The sequence below is a fragment of the Pholis gunnellus genome (genome assembly GCF_910591455.1).
Source record: "Pholis gunnellus genome assembly, chromosome: 10".
Lineage (NCBI taxonomy): Eukaryota > Metazoa > Chordata > Actinopteri > Perciformes > Pholidae > Pholis > Pholis gunnellus.
Genome location: NC_136537.1, coordinates 18,405,739 through 18,417,935, shown reverse-complemented (window position 1 = coordinate 18,417,935; position 12,197 = coordinate 18,405,739). Strand labels below are relative to the sequence as shown.

The 12,197-nt window shown below is 39.9% G+C and overlaps 1 protein-coding gene across 1 annotated transcript in view; it reads right to left on the bottom strand.

The window, feature by feature from the left end:
• The window catches only part of glra4a (glycine receptor, alpha 4a), a 44,909-nt gene extending 33,838 nt beyond the window's left edge, over window positions 1-11,071 (bottom strand). Inside the window, exon 1 of the mRNA XM_079167955.1 lies at window positions 10,711-11,071. Coding sequence (XP_079024081.1) covers window positions 10,711-10,778 — 68 coding nt within the window. The 5' untranslated portion in view covers window positions 10,779-11,071. The remainder of the gene's footprint in view (window positions 1-10,710) is intronic.
• Between the last annotated feature and the right edge of the window lie 1,126 nt (window positions 11,072-12,197).

Below are 12,197 nucleotides of genomic sequence, written 5' to 3'. Positions count from 1 at the left end.
CGCCCATTACTTTTGACTGTAACTAGGCACCCATGGTGAAAATGTTGACACTAAAACACTGTACTTTTTCAATAAATTGAAAGAATCCTGTTTTTACCTAAAAAATAAAGGTGCAAAAAACCCTTTACATTACATTCACCCTTGCAAAATCAAGAGCATGTATGAGAACATATTTTAATATTTAACAGTAAAAATAAGCTATGAATATTCTAGATTGGCAGAATTAACATGCAGAGTTAATTATTAATTATATAAGCCTTTACTCCCTTGAGTTCGGCGATAAAATATAAATATCACTTTTTATTTCTAAATGTTACTGTTAATAAATACAATGAGTGAATTTGATGATTATCAGCCCAACTAACATGAATCTGTCCTTTCAGGGGAAGACAAAAGCCTGGCAGGCCATTGATTGAATCAAGGAAAGGGGGAAGAGTTAATTAAATGCTCAGGATAAGATCTAATAGAGATGAATATGGCTCAGACTACTTTCAGAGTAGCCTGCCATACTAGTAATGTGTCTAGTACTCCATTTCCATCCACTAACTTAAATGAGGTGCAAAACAAGGGATGTATGCTGTATGTGTTGAACCGTGTTCATAACTGGCTACTAAATTACATACACAGCACTTGCAATATAACAGCACAGCAGCAAGAACTCAAAATCCTTTTTTTTTTTCTTTTTTTTTTTACAATGACAGACTATTTCTTGTCTCAAACTCTCAAACTTCCTGTCAACAATCGGTGCTGTAAATGAATACGCTCACTAGGGTGACAACATTGATTTAACAGCACTAAAGAGAGATTAAATGGTCTTTGTCCAGAGTGTGGCTTAATTATCTCTTTCTCAGTTCTAGGAGTAAACAAAGACAGTGATTTCTTTTTTTTTTTTTCAATGACAGACGGTAAGTGATGAAACTGTGAGGAGGTAGAATGTCAAATATTTTACACTTGAGGGTTTTCTCTAGAGCAATGTTATTATTATGATAAAAGATCCTTGGTAGAGTAATTCAAAATGTTTCTCTCTGTGAAGCTGTCCACCACTGCAACCCCAATTTCCTTGGGCTTTGCAACAACAGCTGTCAAAACTCAAAACTGTTGTGTTCTCCTCTTTGTTCGTCCAATGTCAGTTTTTTTTTTTTTTAACTTGAGCACACTATGATATCATCAATACAGGACTTCACCTGTCAAGGACATCTAGTCATCTCACTAATGTGGGGAGAAACGTCTGCCAGCGATCCAGAGGTCAGAGCACAAGGGATTTGTGGAAGTACATGATCTGTGTTACCCTTGAAGCAGCTTTGCACGGTGTATAAAAGACAGACACCTGCAGAAAAACAGCCCACTTATATCACAAAGTGTCAGGTAATGGACACCTCCAACCATCAATACAGAGCTATTTCTTTGGAAAGTGATTATTGGACACCCTATTGGATATCTTGCTGTTACAGCAGAAAGAGCTGAATGTCAACAAGGTAAACAGTCAATGGTATACTCTGCCTCATACACAGAGCAACCCATGGACATAAATGCATTTGTTTTCTTACTGAGGTTGAAACTGTGGGGCTTGGGCATGTGATTTGGTGTGTAAGAGTTGTGTGCCCTAACAACAGAAAGTAATACATTCAGTATGTAGATTATTACGAAGACTTCTGCATTGTATCCCAACATGGACCACTCTCATTTCATGCTCCTGGAGAAGAGAGACCCCCTTACTGCCATTGTGTTATCTTACGAACACAGCTGTAATCCCCCTCAACAACCCTCTCGACCCCCTTTACCGCCTGACAAATTCTGCTTCACTGGTCATGCGTGACCTCGGCTGGAGTAAAATAGAGGAAGAGGGGCGATTTGTTTGTTTTGGCTTTTATTTTCACTGCAGCTCGGCCTATTTCCTTATATGAGTGACCTGGGTGCTACTGTGTGCCTTCTCAAAGAGGATGACGGTGTGTGTAGGCTTTTTTTTAAATCAGTGAGATGTTAGAATACAGTCATAGGAATGCTCTTCAGTGACTATAATAAGTGTCAAGTGTCTGATCTAGTGTCTGATCTAGTATTTCCAATATCGGCTGTGAAATAATTATTTTCCTGACCTGTAGGGGGAAACAGTTGATGAAACAATATCATATTCTCAGGCTGCAATTTATTTTCTTTATTTAGATTCTACAGATTCTACAAAATTTACATTATTTCCACTTTCTAGTTGTGTTCCATCAAAGAAAAGTGAATCAACCAATTATTGGTTGAAATGCAAAAAGTTATTTCAGGTCAATTTAGGACGAGTTTTAGATTTCTTACAAATAAGCCGAAATTGTCAAAATTAAAGCCAATGGGTTTTGTTGAGGTTTAAATTGTACTTTAAGATCAGAATTAAGATGTGCAGTATGCTCTACTCCTCTTAGCGTTATCCTGCAGTATTTGGCTGGTAAATTACAGGCCTCTGTAATTATAGTGATGCAATGCAGCATGGTCATTGTTAATGGTTCAGTAAATGGTTCCATTTTGATTCAATTACAAATCAGAGCTTCAGTTTGACTCCACTGCCCAATGTTTCTTTTTGTCCAACCATATATTATGAGGTCAGGTAGGACCGACTTTTCTTTCACCCTGAAGGTGAAGTTTAATCAGCATTGCCTGTATGGTCCGACATAATGACATGATGGAGGGTTTCATAATGGCCCCCCACTTCATTCGTTTCTAATTGCAGAGAACACAATGACCTACAGCAGTGAACCTCAGAGCCAAAGTGCTGCGCTAGTCAAAAAGTGGCCATTTTAATCTGAAGAAGAGTGGAAATGTCCACTTAATTGCATTAACCTTACCACTGTATCACATATGTACTTACCTAGATACATTGACTCACACACTGCCGTGGTTTTATCTGTGCCAGAGTGAACGATGTTTATGTACAACTGTGTTCTTTGTAACCACAGCGAAGGCCCCTGAAACCTGCACATGTACAGTGCTTCCATCTGCCTGGTATTCCTCTTCATTGACCATTGTCAGTAGTGATAACAGTGCTAATATAAAAGCTGTGGTATGGGACACCAACATGTGTCCATGTACATTCAGCTGAAAGCTTGTCAAATCCAAAGCCTATGCACACAACATCATTTGTTGTGTTTGAAGTATTAAAGCCATGTGAGGAGCAGACATTTAAACTGACATGATTGAATGTTCAGAGTTATAGCTTTGTTTTGGTCACCAATGCCTTCTGAGGGAAACGTCTGGCACTTTACATGCTCCACTATGGTCACCAGCTAGTCACTATTTTTGGCTCCCTGCTCTTTAATGCAGGACAAGTGGTATGCAGTGGTTTGAGAAGAGCTTTTTCACTGGAAACAGCTGCCTTCGGCTGAAAACTATGCTGGTGGAAGTGAACAATAAAGTTACGAGTTATATAACCAGACCTATGAGCTGAAAAATGCTAAAAAGATCCAAAGAGTTGTGGGGATATGCAGAGTCGGGTGATATTTCTCTTTGATTTGTCACTTTGAGCAGCCCCTTTCACATTATACATGGGCAGTTAATTCATTATTAATATGAACATATTGATTAAAGTATCTGTAATTTATATTCCTTATCCAAATTCTTCACTTTATCTTGGTTTACATCTACTTGCAGTTTGCAGGCTCCAACAATGTGTGGCGATGAGGTGCAAATTAAACTCAATGCTTTCTTTTACCTCTGGCATAACTTTTTCTCCTGCATATGTGTGAAGGGAGTGATGTGTAGAAAGCACAAAACCCATTTGATTTTAACCTCTGTGTAAACAAATGCCTGAAAGGGTTATTTTTCTTTGTGGTTCGCTGCCTGACCAACGGAGAATGTTGCCGTTTAATGCTCTTCCAACTTAGCATTAGCTGGCTACATATCTGTGGGGATTAAAAGTTTACCCTGAGCTAATGCCCATCAGCTACACTTCACGATGCATTTATTATTCAGTGGCTTGCGGTCTTGATTTCGGCTGGCAGCAGAGGCATGTAACAAACACATAGTTTAGAGCGGGCAAGGAAAAGGCTTGGAGGGACACCCATTTCTCTTACATGTTGAAAAATAATATTTTTGTAAGATGTATATGACTATGACTTTTAAACTCATGGTGTGACTCTTAATAAGAGAACATATGATTGGCATATTTAAGGGGATATACACCCTGAAACAACCAATCCTCCAGCATCCATATCTCTGTGAAAATAACAGTTTTAAGATGTCAAAGGAGGTTGTTGTGCACATTTTATACAACAGAAAAAGGGAAAGGTAATATGCCTTTTGATTGAAATGGGAAGCAAACGTCAGTCACATCTCTCAACCCAAGGTGTCAGCTTGACACTGAAGGCGCCATCAGTAGGCTGTCACCTCCACCGTTATATCAAAAACACAAATCTAATGTCCACTGAAGCTATGAGCAGATCTGTAGCAGACATTGCTTTCTTGTCAGGGATTGAAGATTCGACTGTGTGGCCAAGTATGTGTGGTCCTCAACTCCCTATTTTTTAATAAAAAGTTTCTCATGAAAAATAAATAGCAGGGAGGTTAGTTAGTTTTGCTTAAAGCGAGTGTCTCAGTGAATTTTACTGTGGAAAATTAAACCAGTTGTAGAATAAACAAATCCAAATATTCCTCTGAGAACAAGCATAATAAATAATGACTTGTTTGAAGTCTGTTTTTTGACAAACTACAATTACGTTTCCGACATATCGTCAATGGAATTTAAAGCTTAGCAGCACAACTCTTTAATTATCTTTTCAATAATCTTTGTATCCCTAGTCTTCATATTTCATTACTAAGTATACCACTATTCTTCATGGTGGCGCTGGAAGTGGAGAGCAAACCGTCTGTTCGACTCTTGTCTCCAGCTTGTCTCTCATTTTTTAGTCATTAACTCACGTAAACATCCCATCTGTCCTCCTTCCACGCTTCCTTTTCGTCAGCACTCCTTGCTGCTCTACTCTGTGTCAGCCAAGTACGCGGGGATTTGTTTTTTTGGGAAGGATACGAGAGCCTTAAAAGTGTTTGTGACAGTCGAACTCAAGGTGACATCTCAGTAACATTCAGTTGATACTTTACTAAAAATAAGATTAATCACTGCATGTGATGTCAAAGCTGCTTTTTTTGCAAGTTTTTATTTTTTTTAAGGGCTGTCCTTGACCAAAGAAATGCTTAGTCGCCTAACACCTGTCAACTAAACGACTCAGTTTCTCCAAAAAGAATCGCACAAAGGCATCGCTTTAAATCTTGTGTTTACCAAAAAGATTCTTGGAAATGTCATTAATCATGCATAAAGCAAAAAGAAACCTGACGTGTCAGCTCAAGAGAACTTAGTCGACTAAAACCAAAATTACCGCCAATCAAATGAACAGGTGGAAAGGGAAAGGGAGAAGCCACATTTTCAACTCTTTGTTGGTTGTGAAACATTTGAAATGAAGGCACACAATCATTGCTTTCCTTTTCTCACTACTGTTTACTAGCCTCCAGATATTACTTCGCTGTTGCAGATACTTCCATACCAGCTGGGAGTACAATCAGAATTTAATTAAAAGCTATCACAGAAAGATTGTTTCCTCGACCAAAAACGGAGCTTTTGAAGTTTGGAAAGAAGTAAACACAATTTAACCAGTCCAGAGTGTTTACTTTGAGCGTTATTTTTCTGCTGTTAACAGGTGTTACTTAGAAGCCTCAAAGGAAAACACAAGTCATTTGAATGTGAGGTTTAAAAACCTTTCCAGAAATCCTGACCAGGGGCCTGTACCACAAAGCAGATTTTGGGGTTAGCGAGGTAACTTCAGGGTTAACTCTGGGTTTTCAGTTCCCTGATGGAGGTTTACTTCTTAACAAGATAGATTGGCATGGTTACTTATGCTGAACACCTAACCTGCTCCGTATAGCAGGTAATGTTCAAGATAAGAGATCAACTCGAATAAAACCACCGTCTACTGACCAATCGAAGCTGGGTACGTGGATCGTAAATTAATATTATACAAATACAAAGAAGTTAAAGTTATAATCGAAACTAAAAGTAACACAGTTTAAACAAACGCATGCAAAAAAGACAGCTGGCAATGAATCGTTGAATGTGTGAACGCGTAAATGAACAGATTTGTAATATCACTGTCTCATCTAGAACACCATATGACTATAATTACATGGGTGAATTCCGGTAAATGAATGTGTTGCAGATCTATTCCTATGGCGTGTGTGATAATATTTTAGCCTTATTTTAAGCTGCAACCCCGGCGGTGTAAAAAAGCAAATAAAAGAAGTATATATTCTCTCAACATATATTCATATCATGTATTCGCTTACGTGTGTCGGCTTCTTGAGTCGTGTCTTACAGTCACAGACTGGATGCAGCGTTACTTAGCTCAGGTTACTTTAAAGTGCGATGTGGGTTAATTATAAGTTATGGAAGGAAACCTGCCTAGCATCATGTTTTTATATTTATTTTTGATTTGCTCCCAAGTCCGTTTCACATCACTGGGGTTGCAGCTGAAAGATTAAGAATACATCAGAGCAACACATTAATTTAAAGGAATGTACACATGTCATTATAATCAGATCTATTGTGCTCTAGATGTAGCAGTGATGTCATAGATCTGTTCATTTACGCATTCACACAGTAGGCGCTGAACCTCAGGTTACTCAAGGTAATCCACAGACCTCTATGTGAGCAGTTGTATGTTGGAACTATTTTCACTAAACCGAACAGCGTTGCCAGATGATAATTGGCCTTCTGTGCAACGTACAATCTATTTTGCCAAAAGTGCAAAAATGAACAATAATTTGAGTGTTTTGTCCGTTTACAATCAGGAGGTGGTTTTAATCTGAGCTGTCTCATTTTCCACCTTTGTTTACACATCTCCGTCCCGAGATCTGTTTCCAGCTAGCCATGCTTGATGGAGGATGTGATGTTGATGGACGGGAGCGAGAACTTGCTGCTCGGTGCTCTTTTAAAGAAAGTTTGCATGAGCGAGAGATTTGAATCAACTTTTAGGTCAACTTTTTTTGAGCACTTTATGCTCTAACTTTATAGTTTATTCCATTAAAGTGGATGGTGAAACACAGCTAATAAGAAGCAATAGCTTCCCCCAGTTTTGAATTCTTCCGTTCAGCATTCCTATAAAGGACAGCGCTTTGAAGTCAGTTTGCTATTGGTCGACGCCTTACCTTTGTGCATCAAAGTCAACAAAAGTTGAACTTAACGCAACATATTTCTATGTCACTTTGCCTGCAAGTGAATCCACTCATTTTAAGTGATTCATTTATTTTACTTGGTTGAATGAAAGATTGAATTGCCTCTGTGACCGGGCCTCAAGAAAAGCCACTCTACCCTTAAACAACTGTTTATTACAAGAGCTCCAAGCATCAAGTACATCCAACATGTGCACCTCATATAATGAGCCTTTGAGAAATAATATTCTGCATCTATCCCACTAAACCTGTAACTATTTGCGCAGCAGTCCTTTAAATTGGAAGTTGGTGTTCAAAAAAAAAAGTGAATTGTGTTCAAGGAGTGTTATCTTAAGGGACATTATTTGGCACAAAATGTTATCATCCATTTCTCTTCACACCAGTGCCAGTCACACAACGTTTTCCTCTGCCTGCACTTCACACTCGCTTGACTTGCAATTTTTAAACTGTGCAGTAGCTGAAAAAAATCTCAAACCGAGGCCAAAATGACTGGTATATTATGAAAGGTATGGACCCTTAATAGTGCTCATCATTTTAAATTTGACAAACTTTCTGAGAAAACAATGCATTTGAAGTTGTTCTGCTTCCTGCTGTAATAGGACTCGGTTCCCCACAGTTTACAGTAAACTAGGATTTGAAACTGAAAATAATGAGCTCTCAGCCATGGACACAGATTTTATGACATCGGTGCAAACTGGAGAGTCTAGAAGGATTTGCTCAATGATTCTGAAATTTGACATTTAAAGATGATTGTTTTGCTGAAAAATGTTCAGTTATTCAACAAAGCACAGAAACACTAGAAGTATCTCAGTGGCATATGCATCATCTTAATTGGGCATCCATGGAGAAACAAGAGACAAAATGGTAGTTATTTAAGTGTTCAAAGTTTTAGGTTAGATTGTTCCTGCATGCCCTGTGAGAGTACACACACAATCCACATTATTTAAAACCTTTGCACAATTCGAGTGTCTGCCATTGTCATCGTCACATACTGGTGAAGTCAGCACGTGTGATCATTTCGGTGAACAAAAGCCTCTCAGTGTGTAGTTCTTAGGGCAGCAGTGTGTACCAGAAACAAAATCAAACTTACACAAATCCAAACTGCTGTTTAAAACCCCGCTGTGAACAAATGCAAGTAGCATGACTTGACTTCTGCTTGTTAATGACACTCCACACCAGATGGAGGAGGTTGCAAATCAACACGATACTGTCTTTCTAGTCCCCAACTGAGCACAAACTTCTTCATCTGGTGCTGGGCGTAGCACTGTAAAGATCCGGTGAGTGACACCACCATAACCATGTTTTTGCCCCCTGCTGCCCTGGAGGGCAATTTCACCAAAAACTGAAAACATCCATATTGGCTTGTGATGAACATTTAACGTTTCAGAACTTTGGCTTCTTTTGTTGTTGTTTTTTTCTTTAAAAACATGGTTAGATCTCTAAATGTAAAGTATCAAGGTATCAAAAAGTTAATTAGCAAATCAGCACTGATCTATACCCATTCCCAAACTAATGCATCATGGGAAACCGAGAGAATTGCAATGTAAACCAATGAAAGAAACCAGAACTTTGGCCGTAAAGCGACCACTTTGCCCCTCAAATTCTCTCTCTCTCTCTTTAATTTTGTATTATATGCTGAGAAAACCCACATGCTACTAAATTGGATGGCCGATTACGTTCAGGAAACCAGATTCTGGGTTGCCAACATTCAAGACAAACAGACCAGAAGTGTAGCAACAACATAGACACAACAGTCTCTTTCGCTCTCTCACACACACACACACACACACACACACACAGATCTCCAAACCCTCAGCCACCACCCTCTCAGAATATGATATGAACTTAATTTACGACACCCTTTCATTTCCCTTTGTTACCATCCAGTCCAAAACCTATCATATAAGCCAGCTTGTTCACTATTTTCCATGACAATCTTTTTTTCAAATCTCTTACTATGCTTCCTGTCTCTGACACCCACCGCCTGCCCCCCCCCTCAACGCTCAATCTCATCTCCTCTTTCCTTTAACCATTTCTCTCAATCTCGCGGCCCCGTCCTCCACTTTACTAATCTCCACGCAGCCTCCAGCTAACTGGATCAACATAAATTCCTTGTTCACGTTTCTCTCCATCCCAGTTTGCACCATTCCCGTTGTCACCCTCTATCTCTCCACCCCACCTCTCCACAGCTCCATCAGATTCCTCTTTTACACCTGCCCTCCTCTTCCTCCTCGGTCGCTTCCTTTCCTCTCTTGCTCCCTCCCTACGTGGCGAGCAGACAGGCTAGTAGGAGAGCATGTAATTTCTGAGAGGAGGTGCTGTCAGTTGACTGCTCTCCAGGCTAAGAGCTGCTCTTCTCGCCCCTGGGTTCACGGAGTCACGGCTCTGTTCCGCTCCAGGATTATGCAGATCTTAATTCCCTTTCCTTCCCACCTGAGGTTGGCAGGGCATGAAATAAGGAAAGTGTTCACTGCAAATAAAAGTTTTTGCCACCAAGGATATAGGGAGGAAGGAAGAGAGAGGAGGCAGCCTGGTTGCTGGTGGATAATGTGAGTGAGCAAATGAGGGAGGAGAGAGAGAGAGAGATTGAGAGAGAGAGAGAGAGAGAGAGAGAGAGAGAGAGAGAGAGAGAGAGAGAGAGAGAGAGACATGAGGTGTGTGTTTTAGGACAACTAAGAGAACAAAGAAGGGAAAGACGGGAGAGAGGGACGTGTTTTTGTTTTGTTTGTCCCCTGACGCACTGAACACACACCGACTGGAGCTTGCCCCCTTTTCTTACAATAATTAAAAGGCTCCTCAATGCACATGTGCCAAACACTTTTCTTATTGTTTCTGAAAACATCAGCCATGCAAATTCGTCTTATTCTTACCTTGGAGTGTTAACGGTATCCTTTAACCTCAAAAAGCCATTAATCGGTCCTGCAATACGAGCGGGAATTCCACAGGTAGTTTGCGACCAGGACAGATTTCCTCGAAGCACTAAGACAACAAGGTTTGATATCTGATGCCGTATGTTCATGAAGAAGTGTTTGCATGTAGACTTATTTCGACATTTGCATGTCCTGTAATGATAAAATGCGATGGTATTGTGATTTTTTTAAATTCATTTTTTTTTAGTTGGTGACGAGAGATTCCAGTTTTGCCTACGCGTAAAATGCTTGGTTATTTTATGAAATCATGCCCACCTCCGCTCGCATCTCGCATATAGCCTACCGCTTTATAACAGGGGTTTTTACATTCAATTACATTTTATTAAATGGCAGCAACACCTAATATATTGATAGTTAGTTGAAGGGAGCTTAGTCCCGTTTCGTCTCAACAACAAAAAACAAACAACAGATCGGCTAATTATCTAGAGAGCTGCATACAAATCAAGTCAAAAGTCTCTGAAATGACAGATGATGTGAACAGCAAGTAAATGCGTCGCCTCTGATGGTTAAAAAGTTGATGTTAAGCAGAAAATAAGAGAGAGAAAAAACTCGCACAAACATGAGAATAATAAATGTTAGTGCGCCTCACCTGATAAAGCCTCCTTGGAAAAAGCAGAAAGCGAAGACATACAGAATCCGAATGACCTGTGGGAGCATCCTCTGCTTTAAAATATCCCCTCAGTCCCGTTGAATAACTTGCAGGAAATTAATTTCGAAAATCAGCAAATCCACTGAGCAGCTTGTGAGACTCGGCTGAAAAAGGAAGGCATCGTCTCTCTGTGATCCAAGCAGCTTGTCTTTGGGGAAACTTCTCCCCCTCCCACCAAGTCCAGAAGGCTGCACACATCCACAAAGCAGGCTCTCCGTTTCAGGCGGCTGGACGGCACTGGTCAGTCAGTGTGTTGAAGGGGAGTGTCGGATTGCGTTCCAGTGTGTGTGTGTGCGTGTATTTTGTGACTGTGGTTTCGCCAGCTTTTTATCTTCGTGTATTTTCCCTCCTTGCTTTAAAAAAATGTAAAAAGGGTGTGACGATTTAAAGGAACGGTAGCTTTCGTTTTGATGGCTGCCGTGTAATTGAGCTTAATTGGGATGGCGGGAGTTGTGAAACACATCCAAATACACATTTCAGTTAGGAGGAGCCATTAGAGGAGGAGGAGGAGGAGGTCAGGAAGATAAAGTGCGCGCGTGTGTAGGAGTGCAGCCTAGAGAGGATTCTGATAAGATGAAAATGGTTCTGGAAAGTTTTCGACTTTTTTAATTCATTGTGTCAGTGTCTCTAAATCGAAATTTTTCTTTTAGTTTTCCTTTCATACAATACGTTACTAGAGGACACAGTGTGTCGAAATAGTTTGCAATGGAATTTAAAGCTGCACTTATCAATATTTCAAATAAAATCTGGGTCAAATAACAAATGTGTTGCGTAAGAGCAGTCGCCTGTACTGTAGTGCCATCACCCAACGTTGCTTTGTTTTAACGTTGTTTCGGTTTTTCACCTACAGTATACTCTATTTTTATTACTCTTTTCAACTAAAAAACTCAGATAAATCCATGGTGCACAACCTGCCCAGCGCCAAACGGCAGACAGACAAAGTTAGCACCTAGCTGCTGGACAAAGTGCAGCATTTAGCAGCCGAAGAGCCAAAAGGCGAGCTTGAGGCAGAGTGTTCATAGGGTTTACATGCATCAGGTGGACAGAAACATGAGTTTGAATGGATGTTAATGTTTCAGTTATCTGCTGCATGTGCACATGGGCAATTGGCTGCCATATCAATTAGAAGGCAAATATTAGCGCTGTGTTTATAACTTGTTGCACAGCCTCCGAATACATTTTCAAATCCTATACATAAGTGCATTAATATTTGGCTACTAAAATAACTGGTTTTGGGTTAAAGAAAGAGTGAGGTCGTAGATTTAAATGATGTATTGAAGGTCCGAAATCCTGAACAAATTCTGGTCTTTAGCATGAAAGTCACACGCCTATCAACCATGGCATTACTTTTTGCACTGAATTATGGGATATTTTGAATTGGAGAAAAGCTGTGGGTACAAAATCACGCAAATTAATGAATAGTCCAT